Here is a 17,031-nt window from a genome sequence, read left to right as displayed (position 1 = left end):
TGGATGGATGATTCTGTTCTATTCTATTCTATATTTACCGCTAGATTCACCAAGTCAAGTATTTCATATATGTATATGAAATACTTGACTTTCAGTGAATTCTAGCTATATATATATATATATATATATATATATACACACATATACAAAAACAAAAGAAATACTTGAATTTCAGTGTTCATTTATTTACTCATCTACTCATTGTTGAGTTAAGGGTTGAATTGTCCATCCTTGTTTTTCTAACCATATGTATGTACAGTAGATGGCAGTATTGTCCTGATTAAGAGTATCACAACATTGCTGTTTAAGGCAGACAAACTGCTTTATGGTAGACGAAAACGGGCTGCTGTTGTTGTGTGTTGTTGCCGCGCTGGGAGGACGTTAATGAAACTGCCTAACAATAAACCCACATAAGAAACCAAGAACTCACCCTCGATCATTCTACAGTCATAACGTCATTGGTCAGACACGCTCTTTATATACGTCACTCAGGTCCGCATGGAGCTGGAGGGGGCGTGGCCTCCAGCTCCGCCTGAATTTCGGGAAATTTTCGGGAGAAAATTTGTCCCGGGAGGTTTTCGGGAGAGGCGCTGAATTTCATGAGTCTTCCGGAAAATCCGGGAGGGTTGGCAAGTATGCATATATATGTATTTAATATATTATACATATATACTACGCACGATCACATAATGTCCCAGATTTGAAATGTTCCTACAGGTAAAAAAAAACCCAAACATTTGTGTCCTTGCGGCGAGTACGTAAATTTATTACGACTCTTAAATAAAGTCACTAACATGACGTTCCCTGATGCCCCGCCCACTGCTCGTCAGGGAACACGGTTAGTTTTTTTTGTCCTTCTGCAGTGCTGCCTCGCCGTGAGGCGCCTCCGTCCCGCCCCTCCTGCTGGAGAACACGCCCCCGGCGGCCTGATGAGGCGGAGTCTGGTGCCGCTGCAGCGTCTGGTGCAAGTAACCGTTGTGGAAGTCGGCCGCCGTCAGAAGCTTCTTCAAAATGACCGCTTTGAAGCCCACCCATCCGTCCTGGAACACACGAACATAAAAAAGGTGGTACACCTACAAACTGAAATGTTGTTGTCTTCCATAGAAAACAAGTGTAATCAGACATGAGCGTGTAAAAGAAGTCCGACCTTGCAGCAAACGGCAAGGACGTTGGACTCTTTCTGGAAGCTCACCGAGCCGGGCGTGGATTTCCTGCTGGGATCTACGGACAACATTAGCGGTCAGTCAAGTGCACTGCGATCATATGGCGCACAAAACAGGAAGTGGAATCACATCTTTTCTTCGAGTGCATTTGTAACGTATGACAGCTAGTGTGGCTGTGCGATAGTACAAAAAAAACAACTACACAACCCATAAAATTTTTTATTTTTAAGACTCTAAAGCAGGGGTCCCAAACTCAATTTGCCTGGGGGCCACTAGATGCAGACACTGGGTAAGGCTGGGTCGCAAGAAAAGATTTCTTCAAAATCTAACATGCACGTTTTAATGAATTCACCTTCTTTCGACCCTCCCCTTTTATCCAGAGGACTCCCGAATTTAAGTGCATCTCCCAACAATTTCCGAGACAAGCGTTGTCTAGGGATTTGTCCTAATTTACATCCAGTCATCAATACCATAGGAGTGCCGTGCTAGCGCTGTGTACCCAAACCAAACAAGAATTTTGGGAGAACATCCGCACTGTAACAAAACATAAACACAACAGAACAAATACCAGAGTTGGAAGGCAGGGTTTGGTGGTAGGGGGTGTATATTGTAGCCCGGGCTGCATGGGATTCTGGGTATTTGTTCTGTTGGGTTTATGTTTTGTTACAGTGCGGATGTTCTCCCAAAATTCTTGTTTGGTTTGGGTACACAGTGTGGCGCATATTTGTAACAGTGATAAAGTTGATTATACAGCCACCCTCAGTGTGACCTATAAGTATGCCTTGCAGTCACTGACACGTGTTTGCAGAAACCTTACAGAACATGTGGCTGAGACTGTATGCCGCATGTTTGATGAAAAGGTGGATGCTATGACTTGTGTTCATAAAATCCAAATATAGAAATGTCTGGAATGGTACGCTGTTAGTACAAGTTGTAGAGGGCGTCAGAGGCAGTGTCAACAAGGCACTCATTGAACATTGTTGTTTGGGTGAAAACTGACGGATGTTCGCGGGAATGATTGCCCTTGAATGATTGCCTTGAAATTCCGGAGTCTCCCGGAAAATTCGGGAGGGTTGGTGATTATAGCAAATATGACAAATATGACGCTGTCAAGCGCCATTCATATAAAACTCGCGGGCCACACCAACACTAAATTTACATATCAAGGTGCGGGCCACAAAATAATGTCTGAGACCCCTGCTCTAAAGTGTGGGGGACCAGTACATTTTAGAAGCGGTATAGTACTGAATATGATTCATTACTATTGCGGTACTATACTAATACCGGTATACCGTACAACTCTAGTACATTGTTGACCTCCTAGTACAAGTTGTATAGTACAAATTAAAATGTATTAAAAAAAAAATAGAAAAACGTGTTTATGTCTTACATAGGGATAGGCACATTTCTTTAAAAAGTGTAGTTCCCCTTTAAGTCTTCAGTGAGGCAAGTGAGATCCGACCATACCAAAACTTTGGAAATGAAGTCACCTGGTGGTTTACAAAACCCAAAAATCATCCAAAAAAAAAAGGGGTTAAATAAACAGTGGGGCCAAAAAGTATTTAGTCAGCCACCGATTGTCCAAGTTCTTAAATGATGACAGAGGTCTGTCATTTTCATCATAGGTACACTTCAACTGTGAGAGACAGAATGTGAAAAAAAAATCCACATTGTAGGAATTTTAAAGAATTTATTTGTAAATTATGGTGGAAAATAAGTATTTGGTCAACCATTCAAAGCTCTCACTGATGGAAGGAGGTTTTGGCTCCAAATCTCACGATACATGGCCCCATTCATTCTTTCCTTAACACGGATCAATCGTCCTGTCCCCTTAGCAGAAAAAAAAAGCCCCAAAGCATGATGCTTCCACCCCCATGCTTCTCAGTAGGTATGGTGTTCTTGGTATCAACTCAGTATTCTTCTTCCTCCAAACACCACAAGTTGAGTTTATACCAAAATGGATACATGGATGATACAGCAGAGGATTGGGAGAATGTCATGTGGTCAGATGAAACCAAAATAGAACTTTTTGGTATAAACTCAACTCGTCGTGTTTGGAGGAAGAAGAACACTGAGTTGCATTCCAAGAACACCATAACTACTGTGAAGCATGGGGGTGGAAACATCATGCTTTGGGGCTGTTTTTCTGCTAAGTGGACAGGACGATTGATCCGTGTTAAGGAAAGAATGAATGGGGCCATGTATCGTGAGATTTGGAGCCAAAACCTCCTTCCATCAGCGAGAGCTTTGAATGGTTGACCAAATACTTATTTTCCACCATCATTTACAAATAAATTCTTTAAAATTCCTACAATGTTAATTCCTGGATTTATTTTTCTCACATTCTGTCTCTCACAGTTGAAGTGTACCTATGATGAACATTACAGACCTCTGTCATAATTTTAAGTGGGAGAACTTGCACAATCGGTGGCTGACTAAATACTTTTTTGCCCCAATGTAAATAAGGGGCTCCATGGTGGAACAGGAGTTAGTGCAAGTGCCTCACAATACAAAGGTCCTGGGTTCGAGCCTGAGCTCGGATCTTTCTGTGTGGAGTTTGCATGTTCTCCCAGTGACTACTTGGGTTCCCTCCGGGTACTCCGGCTTCCTCCCACCTCCAAAGTCATGCACCTGGGGATAGGTTGATTGGCAACACTAAAATGGTCCCTAGTGTGTGAATGTGAGTGTGAATGTTGTCTATCTATGTTGGCCGACTTGTCCAGGGTGTACCCCACCTTCCGCCCAAATGCAGCTGGGATAGGCTCCAGCACCCCCCTCGACACCCAAAAAGGGACAAGCAGTAGAAAATGGATGGATGGCTGGTATTTAGAGCCCTCTAAAAATGAAATAGCAAAATGGTCACCTAAACACTCCCCTCACTTAATATGAGGATGAATATAAATTATTGTAACATGTAAATGTAAAATATGGAGCAAAGTAGCGGACTGCAAGTGTTAACCAATCCCGAATCATTCTTAGGAGACTCGCCTGCTAAGGAGATGTGACACTTTCCCACGAAGTCCAGCAGTTTGACGGTGTGTCCCATCCACGTGGTTCTTAGGGGGATCTGAAGGCGGGGGAAGATTCAGAAGCAACATGACAACAAGGTTTTAGCGTCAAAACATTGCCAAAAAACACACTCTGCATGCGCTCGCTATGTTTCTCTGTTCACCCTCTTGGCACTATCTGAATACACAACCTCTGCAACTCTCCTGCAGCCAACATGAGGGAAAAGTTACCGTCCAACCAAAGCAAGTGTGCCCGAATGTTTTACCTCAACACAAGCGCTGCCCGTAATGTTTAGTCAATGATTATGGCACAGAAAGGGTTAAATGTCGGTCTCTGCTAGTAGTCCCGCCTCTTAAATATCGCTCCCTGATTGGTTGCCAGTTTCATGCAAACTTACGTGTCACTCCTTCTGCTTGTAAAAGCTAGCCTACATGCTAGTTGCTAGCGACCGCACGAGAGGCGGTGCAACTGTCAGTGTAAGTTGTCAACATTTTCGGCATTTGTTGTTCCTGGCACACGGTAGCTAGACTGATTTTAATATCAGTGGTGTGATTTACATTGTGTTTGTGTCTGTTTGCGTGCGTGTGTGCTGTAGGTTTTGAAGGATGTCAATGAAAAGAAAACTGGATATAAGAGACTTCTTTAGGAGTCAAACTGTAAGTTACTTCAAGGGTGTATAGAGGCTCAACTATATTGAATAATTCAACAATATATCACTCCAGTCACGCCCCTTAGAGTGTTTATAATGAGCATATACCATGGACTGGATTGATATATTGCTTTTATAAAATGGTTACCAAAGCGTAAATGACAAGTTTTCACAACAGTTTTTACCATGCAATAGAACCATCAGTAAGGAATTTAGCCTCAAATCACCATATAGAAAAAAAAGTGGTGTGCCTAACTCAGTTAACATGCAATGCAACGCTGCATCTTTAATGTACATTTGTAACCTCAAAACATTCAAAAATGTCTTTTTCCAGGCGGATTTTTGCCATTTCCAGGTGTTGTTCTTTAACAAGTTCCTCCTGGATATTTAATCTGACTGCTTTAAGGTTTGGAATTGGGGTTTAAACCACCAAAAATGATGCCCGCTGCTCCCCTCACCTCTCAGGAGGTGATCAAGGGTGATGGGTCAAATGCAGAGAATAATTTCGCCACACCTAGTGTGTGTGTGACAATCATTGGTACTTTAACTTTTCAAAATGTAGATATATGGAGGATGCAACTTTCCAAAGCGTTTTGGTCAGGGGTCTCAGACACGCGGCCCTCAAGACGTTATTTTGCGGCCCCCACCTTAATATGAAAGTTTAATGTTAGTGCGGGAATTTTTTTGAAAATGTTAAAAAACTTGAATGGTCGGAATGAGTTGCAATTGGTTGCAATACGAAGTTCCTGCAGTCCTGGGTTCAAATCCAGGCTCGGGATCTTTCTGTGTGGAGTTTGCATGTTCTCCCCGTGAAAGCGTGGGTTCCCTCCGGGTACTCCGGCTTCCTCCCACTTCCAAAGACATGCACCTGGGGATAGGTTGATTGGCAACACTAAATTGGCTCTAGTGTGTGAATGTGAGTGTGAATGTTGTCTGTCTATCTGTGTTGGCCCTGCGATGAGGTGGCGACTTGTCCAGGGTGTACCCCGCCTTCCGCCCGATTGTAGCTGAGATAGGCGCCAGCGCCCCCCGCAACCCCGAAAGGGAATAAGCGGTAGAAAATGGATGGATGGATGGATGGTTGGTGTTGACATTTTTCGAATCAGTCGAAAAATGTTGAATTGAGAAATCGTATGATGGAATTCAGGGTTTTCCACACATTCATTTATTGGTGGCGGCCCGCCACAAAAGAATTACGGCCGCCACAAATAAAATAAAAAAAAATATTTAAAAAAATACATTTTTTTATTTTGGCTTTTGACTCGCTCGACCGCTCATAAAAGCAATGAGACTCTGTCTGTGAAATGAGCTTGTAGTTACATACTATACAAATATGTAAATATTCTATAAATATGTATATAAAAATGTACATAAAGTGTTGTAATTATAATCTAACTCCGCGTTCTTCTTGGTCATCGCCGCCGGCGCTGCCACCCCCCCGACCCGCCCGACCACACCACCACAAATAGATGCCTGACCTGTGGGAAACACTGGAATTCCGGGAAAAACAGGAATTGAAAATTGTGGGAGGATGTAGTCGGCAGAAAAAAAGGGTGGAAATAGGGCTTTGGAAAACCCAGGAATTGTTTTGAACTTGGAAAAAGGATCATTTAAATTTCCGGGATGGTGGAATTTGTTTAAGTGGTAATAGTATGAATAGGTTGAAAAATGTGGAAATGGTGAAAGTTTGAAAAATGGCCAATTAATTTTAAATTGGGAAAAATGTCCCCGAAAACCGGGAATTCTGGGAACTTATCAAGGGAAAGTCCGCGATTCCCGAATAGGCTGAACAGTTTGAAGTTGGAACGGTTTGAATCAGATGAAAAATGTGGAAGGTAGAGCGCGCTAAAACCTGGAGAAGAAGAAGAAGTTTAATAAATAGATTCCTTTTGGTGTAGAAAACCATATGAGTGAATGCTTTGGGGCAGTCACAAAGATGAGCTTCATAAAAAAATAAATAAAAGTAACTTGCTATCTAAATCCTTTCTATTTCTATAATATATCAGATCTCAAAATCAGATTAGATTTGAAGCCAAAAATATTGATTAGGAAATCCTTGCTATATTGAAGCAGTTAGCTTATTGTGTCGTCATGCTCGGTGTGTGTGTAGCACACCTGACCACTCCCTTTCCTCTAGTCCTCCAGTGATAATGTTACTCAGACAAACAGAGAAACACATCACAAGCACAAAGAGAATCAACACCTGCGCAACAGGAGTGTTTTTTTGGGTTTTTTTTACGTGCAAGGATTTTGAGGCCATGCAAGGCTCTCAGGATCAAAGGAAGGCGCTTGATACCTTTGATCCGATTGCCCGATACAAGCAGTCGATTTGCTCGCACGTCTGCTCCTCCCACTCCACCCAACTCATAGACCAGCTGATTTTGGGCGCTGTAGGAGGACAAGGAGGAGTCAGTAAGAAGACCGACACAGAGTGTAGCTCAAAACTACGTACCGATTGTGGCGCCCGTCTGGCTCTGCTCTCGCTTGTCGGCCATCTTCTGAGGGAGCGTCCTCAGCGTGTCCATGAGCTTGTTTGAAAAATTAAAAATAAAAAGTTAGTCAAGGTTTTGGCGAGAAAAAACTTCTAAGTCCGCCACCTCTCACCAGCTGAGCTCCTTTGACGGCGAGGATGTTGGCGAGTTCTTCAGCCGTGCACCTCTCCTGGACTTGATGGAGTTCCTGGTTCAGGATGGGACCCACGTCGAACCTGAGCCAAACACGACACTGTTGGCGTTAAAGCACTTTTTGTTTCTTAACGCATTGATATCAGAGAGGACGCGCATTTATTTTTTTTTGACCGACCCTGCCTTCACTGGATCAAAACTGCTGTTTGCTTCTTTTTTTTTATAATCGGTTTCCACCAGTGTTTTGTATTGTTTATATTTGCCGGGTCAAAATTATGTCCCCGTTTATTGTGTTTTTATTGGTCAACTTCAGAGTAATGAACTTTCCGGTACAATTTCTTAAATTTTGATTCGCCGAAAGTAAACAACTTTACCGCAAAGGGCAGTCAAAAGAAATACTTCATGGTAAACACTAAGATGCGTGTAAAGTCAACCTTTTTGACTTTATCCTGTGCCATGTCTCCAGTAAATCACTTGTTTTAGTCTTTGCGAGTCCATGGAAACTTCACTTTTATCTCCCGCTGGATCGACATCGTTCCAGGATGGAGACAGGCTAGCTGTTAGCTTCGAGGTAACCAGCACCCGACCAGACTCCTCCACCACAAAAACACTTTGCAGGTCAACAAACGGGGAAAATATGTGCCTTTTGAAGTGTTAATCAATCAATCAATGTTTACTTATATAGCCCTAAATCACTAGTGTCTCAAAGGGCTGCACAAACCACAACACAAACCACTACGACATCCTCGGTAAGCCCACATAAGGGCAAGGAAAACTCACACCCAGTGGGACGTCGGTGACAATGATGACTATGAGAACCTTGGAGAGGACAAAAGCAATGGATGTCGAGCGGGTCTAACATGATACTGTGAAACGTCAATCCATAGTGGATCCAACACAGCCGCGAGAGTCCAGTCCAAAGCGGAGCCAGCAGGAAACCATTCCAAGCGGAGGTGGATCAGCAGCGTAGGGATGTCCCAGGCCGATACACAGGCAAGCGGTCCATCCTGGGTTCCGACTCTGAACAGCCAGTACTACATCCATGGCCATCGGACCGGACCCCCTCCACAAGGGAGAGTGGGACATAGGAGTAAAAGAAAAGAAACGGCAGATCAACTGGTCTAAAAAGGGAGTCTATTTAAAGGCTAGAGTATACAAATGAGTTTTAAGGTGAGACTTAATGCTTCTACTGAGGTGGCATCTCGAACTGTTACCGGGAGGGCATTCCAGAGTACTGGAGCCCGAATGGAAAACGCTCTATAGCCGGCAGATTTTTTTTGGGCTTTAGGAATCACTAATAAGCTGGAGTCCTTTGAACGCAGATTTCTTGCCGGGACATACGGTACAATACAATCGGCAAGATAGGATGGAGCTAGACCGTGTAGTATTTTATACGTAAGTAGTAAAACCTTAAAGTCACATCTTAAGTGCACAGGAAGCCAGTGCAGGTGAGCCAGTACAGGCGTAATATGATCAAACTTTCTTGTTCTTGTCAAAAGTCTAGCCGCCGCATTTTGTACCAACTGTAATCTTTTAATGCTAGACATGGGGAGACCCGAAAATAAAACGTTACAGTAGTCGAGGCGAGACGTAACAAACGCATGGATAATGATCTCAGCATCTTTAGTGGACAGAATGGAGCGAATTTTAGCGATATTACGGAGATGAAAGAAGGCCGTTTTAGTAACGCTTTTAATGTGTGACTCAAAGGAGAGAGTTGGGTCGAAGATAATACCCAGATTCTTTACCGAGTCGCCTTGTTTAATTGTTTGGTTGTCAAATGTTAAAGTTGTATTATTAAATAGAGGTCGGTGTCTAGCAGGACCGATAATCAGCATTTCCGTTTTTTTGGCGTTGAGTTGCAAAAAGTTAGCGGACATCCATTGTTTAATTTCATTAAGACACGCCTCCAGCTGACTACAGTCCGGCGTGTTGGTCAGCTTTAGGGGCATGTAGAGTTGGGTGTCATCAGCATAACAGTGAAAGCTAACACCGTATTTGTAATGTGCGAGGAGTGTTCAAAAGGAGTCTCTTGGAGAAGTGGCTGACAAGTTACCAAGTGTCGCTCGCATCGTTGAGGCTAACATCGCCGTCATTGTTTACTGAAACAGAGATGCTGACTGTGCGTTATGATAAACGCGCATGCATCGCCAGGCTCTGCTTTTTATTGATAAACTTATCAGATGTATTTTTGTCAGAATAATTGTATCTAAGTTATCACAAAACTTTGGTTTCAAAGAGTTCCCGGCAAGCAGACAAAAGCTGTCTTTGATCTTGCCAATCAAAAGGCTTGTAAAACTCCACTGTGTGGGATGGGAAGCGACATGAAAGTGTAGGTTTCTTTGATGTATTGTAATCCACAGGAAGATTTTGTCTTGGCCTGAGATCTACAAAGTGGAGAGGAAGCAGGACCTGAACCCCTCCAGGCACCTTTTCTTTGAACCGTTTTGTAACCAAAGGTGACGGCTGTTTACGACCCCCCTTCCTTTACAAACAGCTGTTGCCATGTAATCAGGGAGAGTCCAAATAAAAGAGGAGGCGTTGATGTAGAGTCTAGAGATTTCCCAGACAATAAGGCGCGCACTACGAGATGAAGGCCTCCATGCCAGAACTCCCAGGCGCACCCAAGGGCGTAGAATTGGGTGGGGACGCTAGGGACACGTCCCTACCAATATCCAGCCGCTACTGTGTAGTCACTATCAATACAAGCGCTGCCCGTAATGTTTAGTCAATGATTATGGCACAGAAAGGGTTAAATGTCGGTCTCTGCTAGTAGTCCCGCCTCTTAAATATCGCTCCCTGATTGGTTGCCAGTTTCATGCAAACTTACGTGTCACTCCTTCTGCTTGTAAAAGCTAGCCTACATGCTAGTTGCTAGCGACCGCACGAGAGGCGGTGCAACTGTCAGTGTAAGTTGTCAACATTTTCGGCATTTGTTGTTCCTGGCACACGGTAGCTAGACTGATTTTAATATCAGTGGTGTGATTTACATTGTGTTTGTGTCTGTTTGCGTGCGTGTGTGCTGTAGGTTTTGAAGGATGTCAATGAAAAGAAAACTGGATATAAGAGACTTCTTTAGGAGTCAAACTGTAAGTTACTTCAAGGGTGTATAGAGGCTCAGCAATATTGAATAATTCAACAATATATCACTCAGGTCACGCCCCTTAGAGTGTTTATAATGAGCATATACCATGGACTGGAGTGATATATTGCTTTTATAAAATGGTTACCAATAAAGGCAATATGAAATAGGAATACTCGATCAATTTAATGTAGTTTTATTCAACCAGAAATACATATTATCCAATAAAATAGCCTCACTGTGGAAAAAACAGTCCCACCTATCCAGACGTTAGCTCCAAATTAGCACTGCATCTAGTCTTTTCCTCCGCTTTTTTTTCAGGTGAAAGTCAATGCTCAGTCCCCTTTACCTTTGTTAACCCTCCCCGGAGGTGAAAGTTAACCTTAAACATGTGAATTCAACTACTTTAGTCCGTTTTTTAACATCGTAAAAACATCAGCTGTCTTTTTCTACGGACTGCAACAGTCCGTTGTCATGGATACATGACAACAACTTCCATTCATACCAGTCATACGTGCCTGAGGCGGAGTGATATCCTACGCTGTGATAAGGCTTTAGAATATTTAAACCACGGTTAACCGCCAATCAGATCGCCGGATTTCACCTTTCCGTTTTATTTTTTTTATTTTTTTTTTAGTTTCATGTAACATATTTACAGTACAAAAGCAGCAATAGAAAGAAGTAGATGAAGGGAAAAATTGTGAGTGATTTAAACACAAGTTGGGGAAAAGATTATTACAGTTCATTTATGTTAATTTACAATGTTGTATTGCATGAATGTATTTCTGATGTTGTTGATGGACAGTAGGCTGTGTTAATTGACAGTATGATGCACAGTTGCATTACAGCCCTACACTAAAGAGTAAAGATGAGAACTCTTCGAAGTTGTCTCCTTTGCTTTCATTTTAGTTACTTTACCCTATAACATCTGCATGAGGTGAAATTATGATTGCTAATGTAAAAAAAAAAAAAAAAAAGTAAACTTTCAGAGTGCTGCCTTGGAGCACTTTTGTGTCCCCACCAATCTCAAAATCAAACCTACTCCCTTGGGCGCACCCCAGTTCTGACTACCAGGCACAAGAAAAATAGACTCTAGTATGCCAAAAATCATCTGGACAAACCCCAGAGGTTTTGAGAAACTGTTCTATGGAGTGATGAGACACAACTGGAACTCTTTGGGCCTATGATCAACGTTATGTCTTGAGGAGAAAAAATGAAGCTTACAAAGAGAAGAACACCTTGCCTACTGTTAAGCATGGTGGGGGGTCAATCATGCTCTGGGGCTGTTTCTCTGCCTCAGGTACTGTGAATCTCCAGCGCTTTCAAGGCATTAGGAATTCTATTTCCTAGCAGGATATATTAGCTGCAAATGTCATGAAGTCAGTGACGAAGCTGAGGCTTGGGAGACGTTGGACCTTCCAACAGGACAACGATCCAAAGCAGACCTCCAAATCAACATCAGAGTGGTTGCAGAAGAAGGGCTGGAAGACTCTGGAGTGGCCTTCACAGTCGCCAGACCTAAATCCTCTAGAAAAGCTGTGGTGGGACTTGAAGAAGGCAGTTGCAGCACGCAAGCCCAAGAATATGAATGAACTGGAGGCCTTTGCCCAAGAGGAATGGGCTAAAATACCTGTAGATGCTTGCAAGAAGCTTGTGTCCGCTTATGTATCACCTTTGAAGGATGTCATTACTGCCAAAGGGTGTTCTACTAAGTACTAAAGATGCATGGAACTAGGGGGTTGAATCATTTTGTCAATGAGATATTAAGAAAAATGTCCTTTTTTGGTATTTTGTAAAATACAGTGTTACAATTTAAGTTGCATTTGTCTATTTGACACATCTTTATTTGATATGACTTTGAAAAAAATACGGAATAAATGTCTAACTTGCTAAAACACCAAAATTGTGTCGGGGTTGAATAATTTTGATCACAACTGTAGAATGTGAGATATAATAGGATAATGCATACATTTATCATTTGTTTTAGAAAATAACCACAAAATTTAATGTGGGACCCGATTTTTATGACTTGATGGGGTCCCTAGGACCCCATTTTGAAATTTCTAAGCGCCAACTGCACGGTGATGCTTGCGAATGCCATAAAAAAAAAGACTACGTCCGGCTTACCTGTGTGGGCGGATCTGCATGATGGTGACGCCCGTCACGGCGTCTCCGTGCAGGATAGTGTGGAAAACCGGCGCCGGGCCGCGCCACCTCGGCAGGAGGCTAGGATGGACGTTTAAAACCCCACTGCGACAAACAGTTTGATGTTAGCGTGCCGACTCCGTGTTTGGAAGGCAGAAGGCAGACTTACTGCGGGAACTTGGCGATGAGTCTCTCTTGGAGCAAACACCCGAACGACACCACCACGCCCACGTCAAAGCGCTTGTCCACGTCGCCCAGCGGCCATCTGTGGACCGGAAGGCACTTCTGTTCAGCAAACTTGGACACGGGAACATCGTCGCTCAACGTGACCACTTCCAGGGACGCCACCACATCCTTTTTGGAGCTCCTGCTAGGACAATATCTGTTTGAGTTTATTTGGAACACGTATGCACATAACACTATCTGGACTGTGGTCCTAACTTTTACCCCTGTTGGCTTTTACAATCTTTATTTTCATCATTTATTTCAACTTCATGTTAGTCAATTATGACATTTTTTTATTTAATTAATTTCATTGACAAGCAATTCTATTATGGTCATACTCTTGTTTGCCAGCGGCTACGATTTCAGTACTATTGAATATTTTTGCTCCTTCTCAACTCCGTGGTAATATTCTTTTCGCAAAATACAACCAATAGTACGTTAATGGTAAATCTCACTTGTGAAAAGTAATCCCCTGTGGACGACTTTTGCCGTCGTCGCCCGGGTTCCACTGACCACCCAGGAAGGACATCGCTTTTGCGCAGGTTTGACTCTTTATTTTGCAATAAAGCTTTTCTGCAGCTCGGATCGCTTTTCAGCTCCTCTCCGCTACTCGCTCCTCGGTCGCTCTTTCAGCCGGCCGCGTCGTCGTCTCTCGTGCGCTGTTCTCTCTCTTTTTCACTGCTGCCGCTCTTCGTCCGTTCTTGCAGGCTCTCCAACTCCTTCCTTTCCGATCTCTCCTCCTTCTCCCCTTTTATGCAGCATCAGGAGAAATCTTAATCATCCGGTGTGTGAGCCAAGCACCTGAGTTAGATTGCGGCAGCGGCGTCGCTCCCGGCACGCCCCTCCTCTCCGCTCCGCCGCATTCTCCGCCGCATTCTCCGCCTCCTTGCCGCCATCTTGGGCAGGGCTGCAGCGTGCCCTGCCCCGCCGTCGGCCCCTCCCCACATCCCCCAATTCCAATTTTCAGCAGTCTGCTCATTTGAGCTGGAAAACGCTGAACACCAGCCCGGCATCTTTGTTTTCTACCTGTCAACTGTCAGTTTAGCATCTTTGTTTTCTACCTGTCAACGGTCAGTTTAGCATCTTTGTTTTCTACCTGTCAACTGTCAATTTAGCATCTTTGTTTTCTACCTGTCAACTGCCAGTTTAGCATCTTTGTTTTCTACCTTTCAACTGTCAGTTTAGGCTGCTCGCCGGCTCCTCATCCCCACTTCAAGATGGCGGCCGAATTTCTGGCGTCACAGCAGCCAATGCTGCTTCTACTTATCAATCAATCAATCAATGTTTATTTATACAGCCCTGAATCACAAGTGTCTCAAAGGGCTTCACAGGCCACAACGACATCCTCGGTTAAAGATGCCACATCAGGGCAAGGAAAAACTCAACCCAGTGGGATGACAATGAGAAACCTTAGAGAGGACTGCAGATGTGGGTGACCCCCCCTCTAGAGGAGACCGGTGCAATGGACGTCGAGTGAGTCTCGCATAATATTGTGAAAGTCCAGCCCATAGTGGATCTAACGTAAGAGTGAGAGTCCAGTCCTTAGTGGGGCCAGCAGGAGACCATCCCGAGCGGAGACGGGTCAGCAGTGCAGAGATGTTCCCAACCAATGCACAGGCGAGCGGTCCACCCCGCGTCCCGACTCTGGACAGCCAGCATTTCATCCATGGCCACCGGACCTGTGCCCCCCTCCTCCACAGGGGAGAGGGGGGCAGAGCAGAAAAAAAAGAAACGGCAGATCAACTGATCTGAAAAGGGGGGTGTCACGCCAAATTTCTTCCCCCAACAAAAACTTTCCCCCACCATTTACTTCCGGGGTCATGATTAGTACAGACGTTTTGTTAACGCTATATTATAAAAATATAATGCTATATTATTAAAAATACAGACCTTTTGTTAACGCTATATTATAAAAAAAAATAATAAAAAACGATTTACAAACACAAGCTATGGAATGACGTAAGAGGAAACGTGACCCTGGAAGTAAATGCGTCATCCCATAGCATGTGTTTGTAAATTGTTTATATAATTGTATTTTTTATTTTTTATAATAAGGCGATAGCAAAACGTCTGTATTTTTTATAACATAGCGTTATATTTTTATAGCATAGCGTTAACAAAACGTCTGTATTAATCATGACCACGGAAGTAAATGGGGGAGAAGGAATTTGGTGTGACAGCAGTCTATTTAAAGGCTAGAGTATACAAATGAGTTTTAAGATGGGACTTAAATGCTTCTACCGAGGTAGCATCTCTAACTTATGAGATGTCTATGATTTTCCCTGGGTTGCCCACATCTGAGGTCCTCTCCAAGGTTTCTCATAGTAAGCATTGTCACTGGCGTCCCACTGGATGTGAATTCTCCCTGCCCACTGGGTGTGAGTTTTCCTTGCCCTTTTGTGGGTTCTTCCGAGGATGTCGTAGTGGTTTGTACAGTCCTTTGAGACATTTGTGATTTAGGGCTTTATAAATAAACATTGATTGATTGATTGATAATTCTGGAAAATCCCATATCTGCTTATTGTGTTACTAGTGTTGTAGTGAGATTATACTGTTGTACCTGAAAGTCGGAGGGGTGTGGCGACCGCCAGTGTCTCTGAGGGAAGCCACACAGCTGCCTCTTTGGCAGGTGCACGAGGAACGACACAGGCTCTGCTCATGTCTACGGTAAGAGCCGACATACTACCACAATTTTCTCACCGAAACCTGCCGGTTGACATGTGGTCGGGAACCATGTTCGCTTGACCGCTCTGTTCCATAGTAAAGCTTCACCTTCGGGAATGTAAACAAGGAAACACCGGCTGTGTTTGTGTTGCTAAAGGCAGCTGCAAAACACCGCTTCCCACCTACATCGTTCTTCTTTGACGTCTCCATTATTAATTGAACAATTTGCAAAAGATTCAGCAACACAGATGTCCAGAATACTGTGTAATTATGCGATTAAAGCAGACTATTCGTAGCTGGAATCGGGCTGGAAAAAAATGTCCGCCACAATCCGAGACGTCACGCGTCATCCTACTGACGTTTTCAACGGGATACTTCGCGCGAAATTTAAAATTGCAATTTAGTAAACTAAAAAGGCCATATTGGCATGTGTTGCAATGTTAATATTTCAACATTGATTTTTAAACTATCAGACTGCATGGTTGGTAGTAGTGGGTTTCAGTAGGCCTTTAATATCCAATTTGTTATTGTAGTTGAAGTGATAGCTGTGTTTTTGAGTAAATAGTCTCTGAATGATTAGCCATGAATTGATTAACGTGGACCCCGACTTAAACAAGTTGAAGAACTTATTGGAGTGTTACCATTTAGTGGTATTCTCTTCCTTTGCAATCTACTAATAAAAGTGTCAAATAATTAATCAAATGCCCTGATCAAGTAAATAGTCACCTGTTAGCTTCGAGGACTTTAAGAGACTCCACAGCGAACTGATCCGAGCCGAAGAACAGGAGCCTCCACGGGGGTCCAGACGAGGAGCGGCGCCTACACGACCACGGTGCCCGGCCTGCAGACCACAAAGCCCGGCCTGCAGACGCCCCGCCGCACGCTGCCTGGACGCCACAGCGCGGAAGGAGGCGAAGGAAAGCCAGCGAGGCTCCTAACGCTCCGCCGCCCGTCCTCATCCTCACATCGGGCCAAAAGCCCCCAACTCACACCGGGTTCCTTACTGCTTCCACCCGGGTCCTTATTTCTATTTTTCAATTACGTCGAAAACAAGAAAGTTATGATAAAAGTTGTGAGAGTGTTGAGGGTGACCGGGAAGCCGCCATGTTTTACGAAACTACTTCCGGCTTCTTCTTCTTTTCAGCTTTACCGCAGCTGGCGTCCATCTAAGTTGCATTGCTGCCACCCTCAGTTTTATTTTATAATTACAGTTTGTCAACATTATTATGCTACAGGCAAAATAATTTACACATTAATGTCGATTTATGAAAGTAAGGCCTACATTTTTTAATTGGCTTAATGGTTTGCAATGATCAATCAAATATCAGGAAATGATTAAGAGCACAAAAGTCCTTAAAGGCCTACTGAAACCCACTACTACCCACCACGCAGTCTGATAGTTTATATATCAATGATGAAATATTAACATTGCAACACATGCCAATACGGCCTTTTTAGTTTACTAAGTTA

General features: G+C 43.5%; 1 protein-coding gene across 2 annotated transcripts; it reads right to left on the bottom strand.

The window, feature by feature from the left end:
- Nucleotides 1-164: 164 nt before the first annotated feature.
- mtfmt (mitochondrial methionyl-tRNA formyltransferase) lies at nt 165-16,704 on the bottom strand. Of its 2 annotated transcripts, none has more exons than XM_061893507.1 (9): nt 16,288-16,704; nt 12,842-13,042; nt 12,655-12,777; nt 7,426-7,528; nt 7,274-7,349; nt 7,118-7,209; nt 4,152-4,230; nt 1,148-1,221; nt 165-1,040 (listed from the first exon to the last, which is right to left on the bottom strand). In XM_061893507.1, the coding sequence occupies exons 1-9, from the start codon at nt 16,518-16,520 to the stop codon at nt 840-842; spliced, it is 1,182 nt and encodes a 393-aa protein (XP_061749491.1). In that variant the 5' UTR covers nt 16,521-16,704; the 3' UTR covers nt 165-839. The 2 variants fall into 2 exon arrangements, with proteins under 2 accessions (XP_061749491.1, XP_061749494.1); XM_061893510.1 differs by having other exon boundaries at nt 12,842-13,039; nt 16,288-16,703.
- Nucleotides 16,705-17,031: the final 327 nt, after the last annotated feature.

This window comes from Nerophis ophidion, linkage group LG02, assembly GCF_033978795.1.
Source record: "Nerophis ophidion isolate RoL-2023_Sa linkage group LG02, RoL_Noph_v1.0, whole genome shotgun sequence".
In the NCBI taxonomy this organism is placed as follows: domain Eukaryota; kingdom Metazoa; phylum Chordata; class Actinopteri; order Syngnathiformes; family Syngnathidae; genus Nerophis; species Nerophis ophidion.
Note: the sequence above shows the minus strand (reverse complement) of the source record. Positions and strands in the feature narration are given on the sequence as shown.